Raw genomic sequence first — 25,000 nt, 5'->3', positions numbered from 1 at the left:
CTCTCTCTCTCTCTCTCTCTCTCTCTCTCTCTCTCTCTCTCTCTCTCATTCTCTCTCTCTCTCTCTCTCTCTCTCTCTCTCGCCCCCCCCCTCTCGCCCTCTCTCGCCCCCCCCTCTCTCTCCCTCTGCCCCCCCCCTCTCTCCCTCTGCCCCCCTCTCTCCCCCCCCTCTCCCTCTCTCGCCCCCCTCTTCTCTCTCTCTCCCTCTGTCCCCCCCCTCTCTCTCCCTCTGCCCCCCCCTCTCCCTCTCTCGCCCCCCTCTTCTCTCTCTCTCCCTCTCCCTCTCTCCCCCCCCCCTCCCTCTCTCTCTGTAGTTTATCACTTCTGTGGGAATGAAGCAGCGAAGGCCAAATACGAACTTCAGGTTCCTCCGTTTTATCACCGTCCCTCGCTCACCGACTGCAGGTACGACTCACACACTACAGTCACACCGGGCCTGTTCCCTGATGAGTGCACTCGGCCGCTTCAACACGCTGGTGTTGTTTGTTTCTTGTGGTCATTCTGACATCATCAGCATCACTGTGGGGGTTTTTCAATTGTCACACACACGCACACACACACACACACACACTGTGTTTTCTCACATGGCTGGAGAAATGTGGTACAGTGATGTAGATATTTGCTTCCTTCCTGTTTGTGCGTTGCTGAAATCTTCTGTTCTCATGCAGTCTGTTCGCTGTAGTGCAGATCTATAGTGGCTCTTATCACAGATGTGAGTAATCATCATTCATAAAGATTATTAGATTCTTAAACTCTCAAAATACATCCTGTGAAAACCGTTTAGCGTTATTGGAATAGTACTTTAAACCCTTTTAGCCGCTCAGTCAACTTCAAATTTGGAACACAACTCAGTTAGACATATGACTTTGATTTTACAGTACAAAATATTTTGTTTTGTATATAAAATAAGTAGTTACACACACTTAAGTTCAGGTTCATGCTTAAAAGTGTCAGGGTGTGTCCAGGCAGAAGAAGAAACACACACACTCACACACACACACACACACACACACACACACACACACACACACACACACACACACACACACACACACACACACACACACACACACACACACACACACACACACACACACACACAGATGAACATAAACCAGGTGACACAGATGAAGATGATTGACAAGACACAGGTGATGATAATGAACTAATGATGGTAGACATGGCAACGGATGAGTGGCGGGAAAACAAAAGACATGTGACTAACAAGACTCAACAGAAACCCAACAGTTACAAAAAGAGAGTTATTAAAGGGGTCATATAATGCCATTTTTGTACAAGCTAATATGATTATTTAGGGTCTAAATTAAAAGTTTGTAATATACTTTAATTAAAAATTCTCATTAGTATTGTAAGAAAACACTTTTTTTACCAGGTCAAAAACAGCTCTGTTTTCAGCACGCCGGTTTAGTGCATGTGTCTTTAAATGATAATGAGCTGTGCTAGCCCCGCCCCTCTCTTCTGTGGGGCGTTTTGTGTAGTGTTACCATGTTAACTTTAACACCTGCATACACAGTTTGTAATAACATAATAACTATAATGCATTGTTCAGTATAAACGTGGAATTATTAATTATATTGAGAACGTCGTAAAAACATGCGTAATGTAACGTTACCCTGAGTGTAAACATTAAGTTATTCGCATTCATCGTGAAGCGTGCTAGCGATTAATATAAGGATTAATATAAAGGTTAATAAAACGTTACACACTTCTTCTGGAGGTTCAGCAGGAACACGAATAGTTGGTACAGATCCTTTTTTCAGGAGCAGCTTCTTAGCAAAACCAGCTTTATATTGAGGGCGGGTCTGTGTTGAAACGCTGCTGTCAATCAACAATCGTGGGAGGGGCGTTGATTTTGTGACGTCACAAAATCGAACAGCTCAATTTGAGACCGGGTAAAACATATAAGGAGAGTTTAAAAAAAAACACTGGATGGATTTGTATCATTTTATGATGGTTGTGTACAGGCACTGCCAACACACATCTCAGTGCAATCAACTTGTAAAAGTGCACGTACCATTATATGACCCCTTTAAACATTTTTTTTTTAACGAAATGAATAAAGACCTCATTCAAATGTTATATTTTAGTAATTTTTTGACTGTAAGATATTTATTTGATACGATGCACACTGTAAACAGTGATACTATTTCAGTCTTTCTACTTAAAATGTCATGTTTATTTCAATGTGTTACTTGACGTTTTTACGTAATATTTTGTGAAATTTACTAGTAATAAAAACTGTCGTGAGACATAAATTTGCAGTAATGTGAAATAAAATCACAGAATTTAAACATGCATGAGACACAATAGCAAGAACTAAAGTCACTATTACCTGATTTACTCTCTGACTATTGGAAATAATCCGATCTTTCGTAATCTTGGAAATATGCCATTTTACAGAAGTAGTTGACGTGGGTGAAAAAATCCATTCAATAAAATAAGTAAAACAATAAAGGCTTTATGCAAATACGAATTGTTTTTTCTTTCTTCGTCTAAGTTCTTTATTTGGTAACATCTACAATAACAAACTAAATCAAGCAGACTACATTAGAGAAGCTTTTCCCAACTTTTATTGCAATATTTACACTTACAAAATATTTACAAAAAGAGTATATTTTACATGAAAATACTTATTTACTGAATAAATATTGCAGTCTTTCCAAAATTTCACTCGGTCACTTGCCATTTCTTTGTAAGCATTTGTGAAATTTAGCAGAATTTTCTAAAGTTTTCTAAAGCTTTTTCAAAGTATAAATCCTGCACTCTTGTTTTCAGTGTACACTTGCTCACACTTGCTCACACTTGCTCACACTTGCTCACACTTGCTCACACTTGCTCACACTTGCTCACACTAGCTCACACTTGCTCACACTAGCTCACACTTGCTCACACTTGCTCACACTTGCTCACACTAGCTCACACTTGCTCACACTTGCTCACACTTGCTCACACTAGCTCACACTTGCTCACACTTGCTCACACTTGCTCACACTAGCTCACACTTGCTCACACTAGCTCACACTTGCTCACACTTGCTCACACTTGCTCACACTAGCTCACACTTGCTCACACTTGCTCACACTTGCTCACACTAGCTCACACTTGCTCACACTAGCTCACACTTGCTCACACTAGCTCACACTTGCTCACACTAGCTCACACTTGCTCACACTTGCTCACACTAGCTCACACTTGCTCACACTAGCTCACACTTGCTCACACTAGCTCACACTAGCTCACACTTGCTCACACTTGCTCACACTAGCTCACACTTGCTCACACTTGCTCACACTTGCTCACACTAGCTCACACTTGCTCACACTTGCTCACACTAGCTCACACTTGCTCACACTTGCTCACACTTGCTCACACTAGCTCACACTTGCTCACACTAGCTCACACTTGCTCACACTAGCTCACACTTGCTCACACTAGCTCACACTTGCTCACACTTGCTCACACTAGCTCACACTTGCTCACACTAGCTCACACTTGCTCACACTAGCTCACACTTGCTCACACTTGCTCACACTTGCTCACACTAGCTCACACTTGCTCACACTTGCTCACACTAGCTCACACTAGCTCACACTTGCTCACACTTGCTCACACTAGCTCACACTTGCTCACACTTGCTCACACTTGCTCACACTAGCTCACACTTGCTCACACTAGCTCACACTTGCTCACACTAGCTCACACTTGCTCACACTAGCTCACACTTGCTCACACTTGCTCACACTAGCTCACACTTGCTCACACTAGCTCACACTTGCTCACACTAGCTCACACTTGCTCACACTAGCTCACACTTGCTCACACTAGCTCACACTTGCTCACACTAGCTCACACTTGCTCACACTTGCTCACACTTGCTCACACTTGCTCACACTAGCTCACACTTGCTCACACTTGCTCACACTAGCTCACACTTGCTCACACTAGCTCACACTTGCTCACACTTGCTCACACTTGCTCACACTTGCTCACACTAGCTCACACTAGCTCACACTAGCTCACACTTGCTCACACTAGCTCACACTTGCTCACACTTGCTCACACTTGCTCACACTTGCTCACACTTGCTCACACTAGCTCACACTAGCTCACACTTGCTCACACTAGCTCACACTTGCTCACACTTGCTCACACTTGCTCACACTAGCTCACACTAGCTCACACTTGCTCACACTTGCTCACACTTGCTCACACTTGCTCACACTAGCTCACACTTGCTCACACTTGCTCACACTAGCTCACACTAGCTCACACTTGCTCACACTTGCTCACACTTGCTCACACTAGCTCACACTAGCTCACACTAGCTCACACTTGCTCACACTTGCTCAACACTTGCTCACACTTGCTCACACTAGCTCACACTTGCTCACACTTGCTCACACTTGCTCACACTAGCTCACACTAGCTCACACTAGCTCACACTTGCTCACACTTGCTCACACTAGCTCACACTAGCTCACACTTGCTCACACTAGCTCACACTTGCTCACACTAGCTCACACTTGCTCACACTAGCTCACACTTGCTCACACTTGCTCACACTAGCTCACACTTGCTCACACTTGCTCACACTAGCTCACACTAGCTCACACTAGCTCACACTAGCTCACACTTGCTCACACTAGCTCACACTAGCTCACACTTGCTCACACTTGCTCACACTTGCTCACACTTGCTCACACTAGCTCACACTTGCTCACACTTGCTCACACTTGCTCACACTTGCTCACACTAGCTCACACTAGCTCACACTAGCTCACACTTGCTCACACTTGCTCACACTAGCTCACACTTGCTCACACTTGCTCACACTTGCTCACACTTGCTCACACTAGCTCACACTAGCTCACACTAGCTCACACTTGCTCACACTTGCTCACACTTGCTCACACTAGCTCACACTTGCTCACACTTGCTCACACTAGCTCACACTTGCTCACACTTGCTCACACTTGCTCACACTAGCTCACACTTGCTCACACTTGCTCACACTTGCTCACACTAGCTCACACTAGCTCACACTTGCTCACACTTGCTCACACTAGCTCACACTAGCTCACACTTGCTCACACTTGCTCACACTTGCTCACACTTGCTCACACTAGCTCACACTAGCTCACACTTGCTCACACTTGCTCACACTAGCTCACACTTGCTCACACTAGCTCACACTTGCTCACACTTGCTCACACTAGCTCACACTTGCTCACACTTGCTCACACTTGCTCACACTAGCTCACACTAGCTCACACTAGCTCACACTTGCTCACACTAGCTCACACTTGCTCACACTTGCTCACACTTGCTCACACTTGCTCACACTTGCTCACACTAGCTCACACTAGCTCACACTTGCTCACACTTGCTCACACTTGCTCACACTAGCTCACACTTGCTCACACTTGCTCACACTTGCTCACACTTGCTCACACTAGCTCACACTTGCTCACACTAGCTCACACTTGCTCACACTTGCTCACACTTGCTCACACTAGCTCACACTAGCTCACACTTGCTCACACTAGCTCACACTTGCTCACACTTGCTCACACTTGCTCACACTTGCTCACACTTGCTCACACTAGCTCACACTTGCTCACACTTGCTCACACTTGCTCACACTTGCTCACACTTGCTCACACTTGCTCACACTTGCTCACACTAGCTCACACTTGCTCACACTTGCTCACACTAGCTCACACTTGCTCACACTTGCTCACACTAGCTCACACTTGCTCACACTAGCTCACAGTAGCTCACACTTGCTCACACTAGCTCACACTTGCTCACACTTGCTCACACTAGCTCACACTTGCTCACACTTGCTCACACTAGCTCACACTTGCTCACACTTGCTCACACTAGCTCACACTTGCTCACACTAGCTCACACTTGCTCACACTTGCTCACACTAGCTCACACTTGCTCACACTTGCTCACACTTGCTCACACTAGCTCACACTTGCTCACACTTGCTCACACTAGCTCACACTAGCTCACACTTGCTCACACTAGCTCACACTTGCTCACACTTGCTCACACTTGCTCACACTTGCTCACACTAGCTCACACTTGCTCACACTTGCTCACACTAGCTCACACTTGCTCACACTTGCTCACACTTGCTCACACTAGCTCACACTTGCTCACACTAGCTCACACTTGCTCACACTTGCTCACACTAGCTCACACTTGCTCACACTAGCTCACACTTGCTCACACTTGCTCACACTTGCTCACACTTGCTCACACTAGCTCACACTTGCTCACACTTGCTCACACTAGCTCACACTTGCTCACACTTGCTCACACTTGCTCACACTAGCTCACACTTGCTCACACTAGCTCACACTAGCTCACACTTGCTCACACTAGCTCACACTTGCTCACACTTGCTCACACTTGCTCACACTTGCTCACACTAGCTCACACTTGCTCACACTTGCTCACACTAGCTCACACTAGCTCACACTTGCTCACACTAGCTCACACTTGCTCACACTTGCTCACACTTGCTCACACTTGCTCACACTTGCTCACACTAGCTCACACTTGCTCACACTTGCTCACACTTGCTCACACTTGCTCACACTTGCTCACACTAGCTCACACTTGCTCACACTTGCTCACACTAGCTCACACTTGCTCACACTTGCTCACACTTGCTCACACTAGCTCACACTTGCTCACACTAGCTCACACTTGCTCACACTTGCTCACACTTGCTCACACTAGCTCACACTTGCTCACACTAGCTCACACTTGCTCACACTTGCTCACACTTGCTCACACTTGCTCACACTAGCTCACACTTGCTCACACTTGCTCACACTAGCTCACACTTGCTCACACTTGCTCACACTTGCTCACACTAGCTCACACTTGCTCACACTAGCTCACACTAGCTCACACTTGCTCACACTAGCTCACACTTGCTCACACTTGCTCACACTTGCTCACACTAGCTCACACTTGCTCACACTTGCTCACACTAGCTCACACTTGCTCACACTTGCTCACACTTGCTCACACTAGCTCACACTTGCTCACACTTGCTCACACTTGCTCACACTAGCTCACACTTGCTCACACTTGCTCACACCTGCTCACACTAGCTCACACTTGCTCACACTAGCTCACACTTGCTCACACTTGCTCACTTTGTGCTTTTCTTTGATGAATATATTTTTTGAGAAATACAGCAATCTGAGCACTCAAACCACCTCAAGATGCAACTTTTTTGAGAAAGATAGCAAAGACACATTACAGTTTTTCTCAGTGGCTTTTTTGTGCATTTCTCACATCACTATTTACATTTGCACAACAGTTAGTTCAACCTCCACAACATTTAGTCATGTGTGCACATCATAGTAGCAGTTTCTCATTCCTTCCAACAGATTGCAAATGCTTTTGGACATGCATCAATTGCTTTCATACAACTCTCTGCTGTTTTCAAACATTATCATTTGCTTCTGTCATGTCAGTCAACATTAACTATACTTGTGAATGCTGAATAGTCATTCCATATAAAACGAATAGTCCTCCTTTCATTGCTTGAGTCATTACATACAAAAATGTTGAACTAATTGTCAAAATCTGTCAAGCTAATTTTCACAAAAAACATTTAATCTTTTTTTTTCCTGAAAATGTCTCCTAAATTGAACAATTTATCTCAACTTTCACTGATGCGAAGGGGTGTGTGAAGCATTACTAGTTGCAACCAATGATAAGCCACTTCAGGGCTACAATTGTGGATCATGTTGTAAATCACGGCCTCACAACGGCTGAGGCCGGTCGAAGGGTGCAGCCAAATGTTGGGAGAACCACTGTAAATTCAATTATTCAAACATTTCGTCGGGAGAACAGGTGTGTATAAATGGCATATCCCCAGTCTTGCTCCATACAACACACAACATCTGCTGACTTTGTTAGACACTCTTTACAGGGACATAATCCCTGAGAATGAGAGGGGTCTAACTGGAGACCATCTGAGCAAGCATGTTGTTGTTCTGGATTGCATTGCAAGAGATGATATTCGCTGTGATGTTGAAATTATGTGGCCAGACAGAGAGGAATGTCTGGATGTGCATGAATGATTACAGGACTATGTATGTTGTATGTTCAGTTCCAATATTGTTTCCAGTTGTGCACAGCTCTTCCCAAAGGGAGTTTATGTTTGTTGTAAATAAGGGTGTATTTTTTCTTTTGCACAATGCTGTGAACAAATTAGAATTGCAAAGAGATGCAGTAAAAATGTGAAACATTCAGTGTCTTGTACACTGTAAAAAAAAAACACAGAAAAAAACGAGCAAATGCATGGCAGCACAGGGTGCCAAACGTTTGCCATTAATGAAAATAACGGTAAAACCCCATGAACTGAAGTAACATGTTTACACAGCAACATGAAAAAAGAACATTGACCATACAGTACTATAAAATGTTTAAACCGTAATCTGAAATAACATATTTTGTATAATTGCAAATACATGCATAGACCATTAAATGTAATGGCATTATTTGACTGTAAGTTCACGTAACATGTTTAAACCTTATTTAATAAAACATGTTTTAACTGTAAATGTAAAAACATGGTGTAGCAGTTGTTTAACTAAAGATGATTTGAATGTAGATATAAATTACATGTTGACACCATTACTTCATAAAGCATGTTTTGACTGTAAACTGAAATCATGTTTTAATCATTATTTAACAGAGTTTGACTGTAAATTTAAATAACATGTGTTGACCGTTATTTGAAATACCATGTGTTGACCGTTATTTGAAAAAATTAACTGTGATGGACCATAATTTTGAAAGGCATGTACAGCATTTTGATTTTGATTATGGCTTACAGATAATTTTATATGTAGTTCATGAAATGTAGCCTATGTTATATGTCACACAAAAAGTAATTAGAGAAAATCATTTGTATTTTTCCCTCTTTATTTGCTTCTGTTACAGTAGTTTCCTTTATAAATAACAACAATATTAAAAACTTTGAACAGTGCTACAGTACCATCATCTGGACATTGCTTATATGCTTAAAATACAACATTGACAATTCAAATTGATTTCATTATTGCATCTTCCACAAACTACACTTCGAACCGAATGGTCTCCAATTCAATCTCCATGTTGATGCCTTTAAAAAATAAGAGAGACAATGATTATATATCATACATCACATATCTATATTCATTATCATGTCTGAGCATGTTACTCTTTTTAGATGTTCTTGCATTTCTTACTTAAAAAAATATTTGTTCATTAAATATGTAATGCACTTACAAATTTTATGATGGTCCACGACACCTTACTTCTTCAAACAGTTTAGTGATGTGACCTCACACACTGACAAGGCCAAGGGTGCACTGCAACAGCAGAAACAACGTAAATACAGTAACACTTGTTGATTACAATTTTATATTTAATATTACATGCCAGCATATTTACCCAGTATGATGACCTCACAATGTCGCAGGAAATTTCCCCTTTTGCTTTCTATGGTAAAGGTTTTTTGGTGTGCGTTTCTGCATTGTTTTGACCTTTCTGGTCAAAAATTGGAAGCGACTTTGTTAAGAGAAAACGTGACTGTTTGAAAACTTTGTGTGTAAACGTGACCGTTTAGGCAACATATTCTGCTGTATGAATACAATATATAACAGAATGACAACAAAACAAGCATGAACCTCGATGTCGAGTGGTGAATGGTAAGTGTTTAAAAAAATCTGTTGACGTATCATCCAACGTAATTTAAAAGTGAATTGGCAACAGGTGAATACAATTACAATGGCTAATCACATACGTTTGTAAATCTTATTCTTAATGTTTGATGCAGGTGATGTTGATGAAGTTGCATTAAAAAGTACTAAATAGGTTTCAGAATTGTGTTGTTGATGTTTTAGAACATTGCTTTCACAATCATTTAAGAACACTCATATGCATGGACAACGGATTTCATCTGAGGTGTGTTACCTTTAACCATATGGATGATGATGTATTTGTGCAAATTTTGTGATTGCTCTCTGAAGACAGTTAAAGGATATGTTAATCATCAAATCTTACACAGACATGAAGCAAATGCTCAATTTCCATGTTGCTTCCCAGAATGCAAATGTAAATTCTCAAAATACAATGCTCTCAAAGCTCATGTTTATCGCCATCACAAAAGGCCACATACTCATTTTGATGATTCGACGGGCACGTTTGTTTGCAACAAAACAGACTGTCAACAACAATTTACAGACATGAACAATGTCCTTTCTCATCTCAGGTCACATTTAGCCAAGGGAGAGGTGGTGTGTTGTCCTTTTGAAAAATGTGACAAAAATTTCAGTTTAAGATCAAGTTTCACTGCCCATGTTTCACGAAAGCACAGGACTTCTACATTTGCACAATTACGGATTATGGATACCGGTACTTTATCTGAGCAACCTTCTTCAGCATTTTTTGATGTTACTGAGGATGAGGTTGATGAAAGTGAATTCACAGACTCACTGACGAAATGTAACGCAAAGTCATTGTATATGAAAAATCTCTGCCTGTTTTATATGCAGCTACAAGCCAAATACCTGGTGCCATCGTCAACCATTCAGATGATTGTGGAGGAATTCAGTGGTTTAAATTATATCTGTCATCAGTACACACAGAAGATGTTCAAGGAAATGCTCAAGTCAAAAACGGCCCTCTCACAATGTGATATTGAATCTGTGGTGCAGACTTTGCAAGGCCAAGATTTACATTCAGCTTGTAATTCATTACTTTCCACAGAATACCAAAGAAGACAGTATTATCAGAAATTTTTTTCGTACGTGCATCCACAAAGTATGTGTCTTGGTCGTGATGAGAACCGAAACCAACGTTATGCACATTATATTCCATTGAAGAACACTTTAAAAACCATGTTAATGGACCCAGTGGTGTGGGAGCAATGTGCCAAACATCAGCATGTACACTCTTCTGTGTTCTCTGACATCTGTGATGGCTCTGTATTCAAATCCAATGACTTGTTTAAGCAGCCTGAGATTACAATCCAGTTTATCTTGTACCAGGATGCCTTTGAGATTGTGAATCCCCTTGGGTCAGCAAAAAAAAGACACAAAATGATTGGAGTGTATTTTACACTTGGCAACTTTGAACCCTTTTACAGATCATGCATTGATAACATTCAGTTATCACTTTTGTGTTATGAGAGAGACTTTAACTATTTTGGTCAAACCAAGATTTTTGCTAAATTGTTGGCAGATGTCAAAGAACTTGAAGAGCATGGATTTGTGACATCTTCAGGTGACATAGTACGTGCAACAATAGTGGCTATTATCGGTGATAATTTGGGATCCCACTGCATCGGTGGTTACTCACAGAACTTCAGTACTGCCAAGCATTGCTGTAGGTATTGCTTGGTATCTCGCAGTGAACTTCAGAATGTGTGTGTAGACTTTCCCAATCGCACAGTTGACTCCTATAAGGCGGCAGTGGAAACTCTAAGGACGACCGAAGAAAATGTTGTAAATGGGTTGAAGTTTGACTCCATTTTCAACTCTCTCAAATATTTTCATGTTGCTCAGCCTGGCCTTCCCCCATGCCTTGGCCACGACTTGTTTGAAGGCGTTGTAGCTATTGATCTTGCCATTTTCTTGAAATACTTTGTAAAAAGGAAGTGGTTTTCATATACACAGCTGAACAGGAGACTTGCACAATTCAAATATCTGGATTCTGATGCTGGTTCTGCCCCCTCCCAGATATGTGAAAAAGGCAGAAAGTTAGGTGGTCAAGCAGCTGAGAACTGGTGTCTCCTCAGATTTCTTCCTGTCATAATTGGAGACCGAGTAGAGTCACAAGACCCTGTATGGCAACTGACTGTTAAGTTGAAAGAACTGGTTGAGCTAGTGTGTGCTCCCAAGATTACCACTGCACAGATTGCATATCTCAATGTCTTAATACCAGAATATCTGGAAACAAGAAAGGAGCTGTTTCCTGGTGAAAATTTGAAACCAAAACATCATTACATGCTTCACTATACGTCACTCATTTTAAGTCTTGGACCTTTAATTCGTTTATGGTCAATGAGATTTGAAAGCAAACATTCCTACTTCAAAAGAACTGTGAGAAGAACACAGAACTTCAAAAATGTATGCAAGACATTGTGTCACAACCATCAACTTCTTCAAGCATATCTTCACTCACGGTCATTTTTTCCTCCAAAGCTAAAGAGTGTTGACTTGGCCACATACTCTCCTCATTTGTACAGTGATGCTGTGTGCAAAGCTGTTGAGACAAGCTTGCTTAATGAACCAGACTTTGTTTCAACACGGGTAGAATACAAGGGTACCCTGTACAGGAAAGGAAACTTAATTTGCCTTAAATGTGAAGAGGAGTATTCTATTTTACAGTTTGGACAGATTGAGCTGATTTTCGTGAAAGATGATGAGGTGACTTTCCTTGTGACTCCACGCCCCTCAGTGTATTTGCATGATTATGGACTTTATGAGATTTTGTCTGCAACAAAGGAATTCATTTGTGTAAATGCTGAGGAATGTCTGGATTATTATCCCTTAAATGAGTACAGTTTTATGGGACTGAAGGTCATTACTCTGAAGCACAGCATTGCTCATCTGTAAAAAGGATCAACTGTCCTCTCCCAACAGAAATGGATGCATTGTTGATTCTTATTGAGAATGTGTTCCCAAACCCTATCACTTCAAAGCTAGCCATAGAGGGTTTCAACAGCCTAGGTGTGGAGACCATAGATGACCTAAAGTTTTTGAAAGAAGATGATCTACGTGGCTTTCTGAGACCGATTGAAGCTAGAAAACTAATAGCCCAAATCCCAAGTAAGTTTTCAAATCAATCGTTGTTTTTACATATACACTAGTCAACATTTGAAGCGGATCAAAAAGTTAATTAAGTTCATTAAGTTCACAAGAACAGGTATTGGTTTTAAGACGACTATTATGAAAGGTTTGATCCACTTTAAATTTTGACTTGTGTACATACAATTAGATGAACTGGAAAAACAACACGCCAGTCTCTTTCATTCTGTACTTTGTTAGCTGTACTCTTTACTTGTATTACAGTATGTCAATGTGTTTCTTGTTTCTGCCGTATGGTTTTTAATGCAGTTTTTTGTTCATGCCATGTAGATATTGCTTCGACTCTGCAAAACACTGCCAATGATGTGTCTGCTGAATACACTTCTGATGCATCAGGTTCACCTGCTCCTGGATGCTCAATTTCACCATCCTGCTCTTCAAGAAGACGTGAGTAAAACGCTGATACAACATTAAACAATGCACAAACATTTTGAAAGCAAAACATGTAATTTGTCAATTCTTGTAATTCATATACAGAGAATTTGCAATGTGAGCATGCCCAGCCTTTAGCACGCCTGGCAAACAAATTGTGCCACACGTACAGTTCACAGAGCGATATATGTGTATATGTATACAAATCTGCAGATTTATTGTACACTAGTCAATATTTGAAGAGTTTTGGGCATTGGTTTTAAGACCACTATTATGAAAGGTTTTGATCCTCTTAAAATTGACTAGAGTAGTTTGATGGTACAAATCAAACTGTGATGGCACGGGGCCTCAAAACACTGATTTTGGAAATTGCATACATTGTGATCCGTACATGTGCCACTGTGGTGATTTACCTGGTGCATGAATGGCCAAAACGTCTCCAGTTGAGTCCGCAGCTTATGCCAGCAGAGAGTGAAGACTGTTGTGCATTGTTCAGAGCAACTACAGGGCCACAGTGCAGCAAATCACCAGCAACACGTTAAATATGCCCATTTCATGCTCGTGATTTGTTGCACTCTGGTCCTGCAGTCCCTGTGAAAAATGCACAACAGTCTCCCCTCTGACAATAATGCACTGCGGACATAAAACAAGTCTGTGCACCACTTTAAATGCATACTCTATATAGTGGCACATGAACAACCCACAAAGCCCAATGCCGTCTCTGTTTGTCCGTTATTAAACTTCAATAAATCTGCAGCTTGGGAATAGGCAATTTTGCCAAAAAATTACAGCTGCATGAAAAGTGTTCATCCTGTAACCTGTGGACATTGGTTTATCTTCTAGGTGACAGTAGCTGTGAAACTTCGTTTTATGACCATGACTGGCATTATAGTTTTGATGTTCCATGGCAAAAAATGCCAGCAAGTTTTATGGAAAAGTTGCAAAATGGCGAAAGGCCAAGTTACTCTGAGAGAAGACAGTTGGTCCGCATTGTTGCTTCTGAGATCCTGGAAGTCAGCAAATGTCCAGCAAAAAAACATGTATCAGAAATAGCCCGACAAATGGTGATTGCATACCCAAAGTCTTTCAGAGATGAGATTAATTCCCAGGTTGTAGGAAGTGGATATGATTCTCTCCTCAAACAACTGGTGTGTAGAATTGACAATTTTAAAAGAGCAAAAGCTATTAGTACACCACTTTGTGGTACTCTAGAAGTATCAACAAAGAAGCGAAAATTGTTATATGGTTGTAGAAATTCTGATCCACAACTGCTAGTTGGAAAAGAAAGAGAAGTTGCTTGTAATGTTTCAAAATAATGAAAGCGATGTAAAGACCATCTATGACTTAATGACTTCTACTTACACCTCTCAAAGAAACAACATCCAATCTGGAAAGGAAACTAAAGATTTGCTTGATGAGTGGCCATATCTTTTTCAGCCAGCAGGAATGAAAGCACACTTTAAAGAGCTCACTGGCATTGACATAAACAACAACAGCTTTGAAGAATCTGCTTCCTGTAAGTTCAGAAGAATATTGGACTACTTTCAATTTCAGTGCACAGAAAGAGCAAGCAGAGCAGGGAGAATCCTCACAAAGTATAGAGCTGGAGGGGATCATGTTTGTGGGGCAGTAATGTTGCTGCTAACCCATTTCAAAAATGACCAAGACCACTTTCTTGTGATGGTAGAAGACACCTCTGTTCCAAGTGATATATGCTCAGAACAGCTTCCAGCAACACCATGTATAGTAGTGTGTGGTGAGTATTATTTACTATGATCTTGCAACACAATAATTCCTGGTTTCGGGTGACCAGAACTCACATTCTGTTAAATATTATGTCTTACTGATTGTGTGTTTGTTCAAAGGAGAGAACCCATTGACAGCCAGTGTGTACATGGTAGCAGTAGACCAGATGATTGTAAATGACCATATCTTGAGTTTTACAGAAGCCCTGTATCTGATGTTCTGTCTTTACTATATATTGAACATCAGTTACCCTGTAGAACTGGGAGCCACACTAGAATTCTTGCAAAGGTAATTCATAGACTGCATTCCTTTGGTTAAGAAGCATACAACAATTATTTAAGGATATTGTTTGTGTTGTGTTTTAAAGGTGCATCTTTAGGATAAATCCTCATAAAGGTACCAAGGTGGAAAAGAGAGAGAAAAAGAGAGCGTACTCTGTCAACCCCAGAGTATTGAGTCTGACGTCAAAAATTGCTGCATTTGACTGGGGAGAGTAAAAGGTATAGAAGCTCTGTTGTCTTGTATAGTAGTGGTAAACTTCATCATCTGTGTTTATCATTCATCGATGATAAAGTGCACCAAGGACAAATTAATTTTTATAATTAACTCCAATAAATGTGATGTAATTGTCTGTGGCCAAAACCGAGAGTATTTGGTTAAGGCTTGTTGCTGTTTCTGCTCTTCTTTTGATTTGGGTTTTAATTATAACTGTTTGTGTCCCCACAGATGTGGTCTTTCAGAAGATTGACATTTCGCTGAAGAACAGGACAGACCGACTTTTTGTACTTCAGTGCAGCGCTTTGTTGGATTTAATTTACATTTATTTATTTGATTATTTGATTGATTGATTTATTTCATTTTATTATTTGATAATATTAGCACATTTTAAGTTAGATGCTTGCTATTTACCTTTAATGTGAGGAAAATTAAAATCTGTCTTGTACTCTCAGGTTGAAATAAATAAATTTGTTCTGCTAACCACAAAGAAAGTTATTTTGACTAATGTTTGTAACCAAACAGTTTAGTGACAACTTTGACTTCCATGGTATTTTTTTCAACTATGCGCTTAAGTCATGACTCATGACGTAAGGAATACTGTGTCTGGGTTTAACCCTCCAATTGATTTCAGGATACGATTTTTAATTAGCCGTTTATGAGCACCATTTATTTCTCACCCATTTAGGCAACACCTTTATAAACTGCTGCAGTCTCCCGGCTCTCAAAATCACAGACATATCCAATAGTGCGGTAGAGATATGGTTCATAGTTGTGGCTCCCTGGGCAGCCCTGAGATGGTGCCAGGGGGGCCCCAGTTGTATGACATTTTATAAAATAAATAGTTTGAGAACCACTGGCTTATAGATTTGGCTTTTTTTGTGATAAAAAAAAAGCCATTTATTTGCAATGAAAATTTAGAAAATGTTTGAAAAGTGGAAACAAAGTGCTTTATTAAGAGAAGAGTTTATTAAAAATAAAGTATTTATTGGGTAGGCTTAGGGGTCGGTGTAGAAGGGCTTTTATTCTTACAACAATGTAGCATCCATTAAACAATTTGAATAAATATAATAATTTGCACTCTATGATAATTATTGGATCCTGTTAATCTACAAAAATACTAAGGTGCAACTGTCTGCCAATATAGATACACTGCAAAAAAAAAAAAATGAACCTCTCCATGTCAAAATATTCTAGTGACTGGTCACATCTAAATTTTTAAATTGGCCCAAGTGAAATTCTGTAAAATAAATTGAATTAATTGTTGCAATAGTCTGTTAACATTGGCTCAATGAGAAATAATATGTCAGACTAATTGAAAAATTTAGATGTTATCAGTTAGAACATTTTGACTTGGGGATGTAATTTTTTTACAGTGTAGCATCTAATTAGTATTTACACTTACTGCAAATTTGAAAATTATATTTATTAAATGAAAATTATTTATACCTAATGTAAATAGCATTACGTAAAAATGCTGATATTGTCACTTAGTGAAAATAAAAATATATCTGTATTTGTCTTAGTGTAAATAGCATCTACAGCTGGTTATTTCGGATTTTGATATGAAAACATTGACAATTAGCCTTACCTTAACAATAAATGGTTTTCCAGAAGTGGTATAACAGGAGTGTGTGTTTGGATAAGGATACCAATAAGTGAAACGCATACTCGAATTGTGACCTCTTTAACCCATCCCAGTGAGTGGTGAACCCCGGAGCAGTTCGCAACCACAAACCACAGTCACAACACACCGGCCGTGAGATTCGAACCGGCAACTTTAGGTTACAAGCACGACTCTCTAACCACTAAGCCACAACTGCCCCCACAGAAATAAAACGCTCTAACAGCCTTTCGCGACTAACCACAGCGGCAAAAAAACAAAAAGAAATATGATTTTATAAACAACACCAGTCCAGCTCCAGATCGCCTCTTTAACAAACGAACGATATGTAGGCCTATGACATGCATAAAAACAATAGTAGGCTAAACACTGACTATAAATCAAGGAAACAACATAACATTGTGTCGGGTCATTTGAAGTTTAGAAAAGATGCAAAATTTAACCTAATGTCTTCAGTGGCACAGGCACTAGTGTGGAAGCCTCGTTTATTTGATGCTTGTTTCAAAGTCCTTGGTTCGAATCTGTATTTTATACCTTTTGGTATCACAAATCACATCAAAAAGGCATTTGTTTTCAACAAAAATGAAGTAGAAATAAAGTGTCTAACGAGTGTTTAATAAAACACTTTATACTATTATTGCATCCTGTTAATGTACACAATTACTGAGATGCAAACAGAATCTGACAAAATATAGAATATAGCATCTAATTACTATTTACACTTATTGCAAACTATCGCGACGTTTACATGATGTAAATAGAATAGCTATTTGTTTTTACTTAGTGTAAATCACAACTGTTGCTTTTTGCACTTAGCATAGTCCCTGGCTAATTCAACTGGAAAAATGTAGGCTATATTTGGTGTTAATGTATGCATTTTTAGTGGAATTTCACCATTCTGATGAAAATGTGATATGACTGTGAACTTCTACTGGTTTTCTCTGTAAAACTAAAACTCTGACCAAAAGATATACAGGAATGTTTTTTTAAGGACATGTCAGCATAACAATAGACAACAATTACTGTTATTTAAAGGAAAATGTCATTTTTTTGCAGTAACAAATTTAAATAGTTAAAAAACAGGGAAAATGTACATTAAATGTCAAAGTTAGCATTTTTATGGAATTTCACAGTTCTGATCAAAATGTCATTATACTGTTAAATTCTACCGTTTTTTTCTGTAAAAATACATTTATTTTTTACAGTGTAGTTACCTCACTAAATACAGTAATGTGTAGCTTTACTGTATTTTTCAAATGGCTGTGCAAATAGTATATAGTGCCGTCTTGAGCATTTTCAGGTAGTGTCACCAATATCTGACTTTTTTGCATTGGAAAACATTTACAGAGTAAACTGTCATAATGAAAACATGACTAAGCCTTTTGACTATCTTGTTCATAAGCAATGGTGTCAAGACTTTTCATCTTGATGACACTGACACTTTCATTGACATGAATACTTGCTTTTGAGGAATGAGCGATCCATTTTGAGCAAGTGACACGCTTTTGCAGGTTATCAACTAGGTTTTGCAGTTTGTACTAATTGTTTTGAGAACTGCATTAACTGTTGTGCAAATGTAAATAGTGATGTGAGAAATGCACCAAAGCGACTGAGAAAAACTGTAATGAAAGGAATACGGCCATCCAAGCAAATATTAATATCAAATATCACTAGCAGAAATCTAAACGCTTGAGGTGACCAAGTGTAACAACCGTATTGGTGATGTGAATTAATGCTTTAGTTTACAGAAGCAAAAGATCAGGATCAGCTGCTAAACACACACTTCTCCTTCACTGCGCATGCAGTTTTTACATTAAGGTTTTAATATACTGTAATATTGACACATCAATATTTTTCATCTGCAGAATTTTGAGGGAACAGTGGATCAGAGCCAAGTATGAGCGACAGGAGTTTATACACATCGAGAGACAAGAGCCTTATTCAGCAGGTGAGAACACACACACACACGCACACACACGCACACACACACACACACACACACACACACACACACACACACACACACACACACACACACACACACACACACACACACACACACACACACACACACACACACACACACACACACACACACACACACACACACTCCTGCTGTGGATGATAGCACTATGAGATCAGGCTCGTTCTCTCCTCTCTCTCACACACACACACACACACACACACACACACACACACACACACACACACACTCCTGCTGTGGATGATAGCACTATGAGATCAGGCTCGTTCTCTCCTCTCTCTCTCACACACACACACACACACACACACACACACACACACACACACACACACACACACACACACACACTCCTGCTGTGGATGATAGCACTATGAGGTCGGGCTCGTTCTCTCTCTCGTCTCTAGAGGTTTTGCTTCCTCATGAGATGCACATTATGCGTCTGACGGTGAGAGTATCAACATCATATTCAATATCGTGTTACGGTCTGGTTTATTGGGAAGCGAGATCTCATTGGCTGTCAGTGATCTCATCTGTGATCCACACATACACACACACACACACACACACACACACACACACACACACACACACACACACACACACACACACACACACACACAAACACACACACACACACACTCCTCTCTTTTCTCTCTCGCTCTCGTCTCCCTGCTTAGTTTTAATCAACACTCTAGAAGTTTCGTTACACATGTTGTTACTGTGCGACTCACAGAGTAGAGGAGATACTACTCATGACATGACTGATGGATGGATAGATAGATAGATAGATAGATAGATAGATAGATAGATAGATAGATAGATAGATAGATAGATAGATAGATAGATAGATAGATAGATAGATAGATAGATAGATAGATAGATAGATAGAGTATGGTGAATGTACAGTACCGTGTGTGTCTGAAGTCCTCTGGTAATCAATAGAGTTATTGATCGTCACGTGGAGAGCTGGTTATGGCCGATGAGGTCATGCAGAGTGAATGATTCATGAGGACAGGAATAGTGCCTGTGAAAGAGAAACTCAGGAGACCGGCTCCGCGTTAGTGCTTGCTAATGCAAGATTCACTGTTACTATTGCTTACGAGTCTTTAAAAGCCCGACCGTAAGCATTAAACCTCTCGCTTTCTAGAGAGCGTCTGATTGGACGGAAATCTATGTAGTGCAGGATGAGTCATCAGTATTTTCTGTCCGTTTTCCTGGAAGAAAGAGGCTTTTTAAATGCATCAATTTGCTCAAAGTTCATTTGATCAATGATCATTACAATTTTAACAAACAAATAATTTTTTTATGCGTATTATCATGCATATTACTAGCATATTTGCTGTTTAAATCACATATTAATGCCTTATTCTGCATTATCATATTCTACATTCCTAATCCTACCCCACAAACTTAAAAACTACATTAATAACTATTAATAAACAGTAATTATGACTTTATTGAGACAAAAGTCGTAGTTAATAGTGAGAATTGGACCCTAAACTAAAGTGTGACCACTAAAATACTATTACTGTGTACTTGTTTATCCTTTTCTGTTTGAACGTCGGTCATGTACAGTAAAGCTACAACTTCCTGTTTTACAAATTGTTTTAAGGATGTAGATATTCATAGACTCTACAAAAGAACGGCGGTGGAAAAAAGCTCATGTTTTGTGTGGGCCTCGTGCCGCTTCTCTCTGTTGCAGGGTACAGGGAGGGCTTTCTGTGGAAACGAGGACGAGACAACGGGCAGTTCCTCAGTCGCAAGTTCATTCTGTCCGAGAGAGAGGGAGCACTCAAGTACTTCAACAAACATGACGTTAGTTCTGTCACACACAGCACACACACACACACACACACACACACACACACATGCACACACACACACACACATGCACACACACATGCACACACACACGCACGCACACTTATATACATACACACACGCACGCACACACACACACACACACACACACACACACACATGCACACGCACGCACACTCATATACATACACACACGCACACACACACACACACACACACACACACACACACACACACACATGCACGCACGCACTCATGCATGCACACACACACACACACACACACACACACATGCACACGCACGCACACTCATATACATACACACGCACGCACACACACACACACACACACACACACACACACACACACACACACACATGCACACACACATGCACACACACACGCACGCACACTCATATACATACACACACGCACGCACGCACGCACACACACACACACACACACACACAAACACACACACACACACACAAACACATGCACGCACGCACTCATGCATGCACACACACACACACACATGCACACGCACGCACACTCATATACATACACACACGCACGCACACACACACACACACACACACACACACACACACACACACACACACACACACACACACACGCATGCACGCACGCACTCATGCATGCACACACACACACACACAAACACACATGCACACACATGCACACACGCACTCATGCATGCATACACACACAAGCGTGCACACACACGTGCACACACACGCACTCATGCATGCACACACACGCGCGCTCTCACACACACACACACACACACACGCACACGCATGCACACACACACGCATGCACACGTCACGCAAGCATGCACACACACACGTCACACACATACATACAGTATGCATGCACACACACACACACACACACACACTCTCTCTCTTAGCTGTCCATCGTTTCCGATGATGACGCTTGCTTCAGGATTAGGGAGGGGATCAACGACATTGCCGTTGGTGCCACTTCTCGTGGGCGTTGAGGCCGATCCTTGAGCCGCACACTCGTCCACAGGTGGAGCAGGGGAAACCAAAGGACAGAGGAGCCCCAGCTCTCTCACACACACACACACACACACACACACACACTCGTCCACAGGTGGAGCAGGGGAAACCAAAGGACAGAGGAGCCCCAGCTCTCTCTCACACACACACACACACACACACACACACACACACACACTCGTCCACAGGTGGAGCAGGGGAAACCAAAGGACAGAGGAGCCCCAGCTGCCCTCTGGTATCTTTGTCTGCGTCTCTCGGCTCTGCGTGGATTTGTGAAACTACTCGGGCACAGGTAACCTGCCAGGCTGATCTGTCCTGTGCCTGAGCTTCAAGCTGCATGGGATTGATGTTGGAATGCTTTAAAAGTCCCTTGGTGTAGTCCTTATAGCGCTTCTTTTGTCCACCAGCTGCTCGTTTGGCGCCTTGTAGTTGGCCATAGAGGACTTGGCGAGGCAAGCGGTGGTCCGGCATACGGATGGTATGCCCTATCCATCGTAGATGTTTCTTAGCCACAGCGGCTTCCATGCAGATATAATTGGTGCTCTGTAGGATTTCCGCATGTTGGACTCGGTCCATCCAGGAGAGGCCGAGGATCTTCTGGAGGCAGCGGATGTGGAAGGATTGCAAGAGCCGAATATGTCGGCTGTATGGAGTCCATGTTTCCGCCCCATAAAGCAGGGTGGAGACACACACAGCATTATAAACAGCAACCTTGGTGCTGACCCTCAGATTTCGGTTTTCAAAAACCCTACTACGAAGGCGACCGAATGATGAAGAGGCTTTTTTGATACGGGTGTGTATTTCCATATCAAGGGAGCAGCAAGAGGACAGAGTTGAACCAAGGTAGGTGAACTGATCTACATTTTTGAGTGGAATGCCGCTTGTATGAAAGCTGGGGGGTGAGGAGGTTTGAGAGAAGATTTGGGAAATAACTTTTTTAATGTTAACCTGAAGACCAAAGAACTGGTAGAGACTGGTTATTGTGTTGAGGGCGTGCTGCATGGATTCTGGACTATGTGTTAGAATCGCGCAGTCATCAGCATATTGTAGTTCAGCTATGCAGCAGGATTTGGTCTTTGTGTAAGCCTGCAACCTCCGGATGTTAAAGAGGCTTCCATCAAGGCGGTATTCAAGAAGAACACCATCCTTGTGTCCTAAAGCACAATGAAAAAGGTGAGTGACAGCAGAGAGAAGGAGGTTAAAAAGGACTGGAGCCAAGACACAGCCCTGCTTCACCCCAACATTTACATTAAAGAACTCTGACTGAAGTTCTCCAGTGGTGACTCTGGCTTGCATCCCATTGTGCAGCTGCTGTAGAATGGTGAGGAACTTGGGTGGCACCCCAAGTTTGGAAAGTTGTTTCCAGAGCATCTCACGGTTGATATGATAGTGTCAAATGCATTACTGAGGTCAATGAAGGCTATGTAGAGGTCTGTGCGCTGCTCTCTGCTTTTTTCTAGCAACTGCCTTAAGACAAAAATCATGTCGGTGGTGGATCTAGTCTTCCGGAAGCCACATTGCGTTTCCGGGAGTGCAGCTTCTGAGATGTACTTAACTAGCCTATTGAGCATGATTTTTGCCAGAACTTTCCCTGCGATGGAGAGGAGGGAGATTCCACGGCTGTTGCCACACACAGCTCTGTCCCCTTTTTGTTTATAGATGACCACAATATCGGCATCCTTCCAGTCTTGTGGGAGGGTCTCACATTCCCAGATATGACAGATGAGGAGGTGCAGGCGGCGTGTAAGGAGGTACCCTCCATGTTTGAAGACCTCTGCCGGAATGCCATCAGGTCCAGCACTTTTATTATTTTTAAGACTCGCAATGGCTAGGCGTGTCTCTAGAAACTGAGGAAGATTGTTGAGGTGTGTGACTAGTAATAGGTTGGGTGATGTTATCCAGGATAGAAATGTCAACAGGGTTATTGAGGTTGAGGAGAGTCTCAAAGTGGTTTGCCCAGCGGGTGAGGATCTCATGGCGGTCCTTGAGGAGAGTCGAGCCATCAGCGGAACGAACTGGAGCAATCGCTCTCTTCCTGGGGCCGTAGAGAGTTTTGATGGCATCATAGAAGCCCTGTGAGTTGTTGCAGTCTGCCATGCGCTGTATCTCTTCTGCCTTCTTCACCCACCAAGTGTCTTCCATGCTCCGGAGGGCACGCTGGGTTGCAGATCTCGCTGCATTAAAGGTGGCTTTCAAGGTAGGAGATCCAGGGCAGGACAGGAGAGCTTTATGGGCATCATATTTTATTTTAAGGAGTGTCTGTATCTCAGCCGAATTGCTGTCAAACCAGTCCTGATGATGTTTCCTCGACTGGCCCAATGCCTCTGAGGCTGCACTATGGATGGCTTGGCGCAGCGTTGGCCAGTCGGCTGATTCCTCCGGGATCTTTTTGAGGTTATCAGCGAGGAGCTGTCGAAGGAGGTCTCGTGAGGTGGGGCTACTGAGTGCTGAGCAGTTGATTCTTTGTTTTGGAGCTGTTCTCTGACCACGGGGTCTAATAATCGAGGAGTTTGGATCTGACCATACGGTGGTCAGTCCAACACTCTGCTCCGCGCATGACTCGAGTGGAGAGGACATCTTTCCGGTCATTTTGACGGACTATTACGTAATCAAGGAGGTGCCAATGTTTTGAGCGTGGGTGCTGCCAGGTGGTTTTGAATCTGTTCTTCATCTGAAATATGGTGTTGGTGATGACCAGTTGGTGTTCTGCACAGAGAGAAAGGAGCCGGAGGCCGTTGTCATTCATCTTCCCAACTCCGTGCCGGCCAATTACCTTATCCCATACCAGGTGCTCTATGCCCACTCTGGCATTAAAATCTCCCATGAGAATGAGTTTGTCTGTGGCTGGAGTTTTTCTAATGGCAGAGTCTAGGGCAAGGTAAAAGTCCTCTTTGGTGTTAGACTCGGCAGCAAGCATTGGTGCATGGGCACTAATGAGGGTGGCAAAGCATCCTTTTGCAAGGGGGATGCGCCAGGTCATCAGCCTCTCATTGATGCCG

The 25,000-nt window shown here is 41.8% G+C and overlaps 2 protein-coding genes across 2 annotated transcripts in view; both read left to right on the top strand.

Moving 5' to 3' along the window:
* LOC306989681 (arf-GAP with dual PH domain-containing protein 1) overlaps positions 1-25,000 on the top strand; it is a 63,488-nt gene that overhangs the window by 20,514 nt on the left and 17,974 nt on the right. Inside the window, 4 exon segments of the mRNA XM_079595600.1 lie at positions 314-323; positions 326-404; positions 19,016-19,098; positions 20,837-20,949. Coding sequence (XP_079451726.1) covers positions 314-323; positions 326-404; positions 19,016-19,098; positions 20,837-20,949 — 285 coding nt within the window.
* LOC306989682 (uncharacterized protein) lies at positions 12,586-16,682 on the top strand. Its single transcript, XM_079595601.1, has 7 exons — positions 12,586-12,874; positions 13,184-13,300; positions 14,129-14,433; positions 14,659-15,041; positions 15,151-15,319; positions 15,399-15,531; positions 15,758-16,682. The coding sequence occupies exons 1-4, from the start codon at positions 12,691-12,693 to the stop codon at positions 14,686-14,688; spliced, it is 636 nt and encodes a 211-aa protein (XP_079451727.1). The 5' UTR covers positions 12,586-12,690; the 3' UTR covers positions 14,689-15,041; positions 15,151-15,319; positions 15,399-15,531; positions 15,758-16,682.

This window comes from Phoxinus phoxinus (genome assembly GCF_949152265.1).
Source record: "Phoxinus phoxinus genome assembly, chromosome: 21".
Lineage (NCBI taxonomy): Eukaryota > Metazoa > Chordata > Actinopteri > Cypriniformes > Leuciscidae > Phoxinus > Phoxinus phoxinus.
Note: the sequence above shows the minus strand (reverse complement) of the source record. Positions and strands in the feature narration are given on the sequence as shown.

Excerpts from the sequence above, each read along its gene's own strand:
- LOC306989682 (XM_079595601.1), top strand. The coding sequence starts at position 12,691 with ATGGATGCATTGTTGATTCTTATTGAGAATGTGTTCCCAAACCCTATC. Across the intron at positions 12,875-13,183 it reads ACTAATAGCCCAAATCCCAA|ATATTGCTTCGACTCTGCAA; the intron begins GTAAGTTTTCAA and ends CATGCCATGTAG. Across the intron at positions 14,434-14,658 it reads ATTCTCTCCTCAAACAACTG|AAACAACATCCAATCTGGAA; the intron begins GTGTGTAGAATT and ends CACCTCTCAAAG.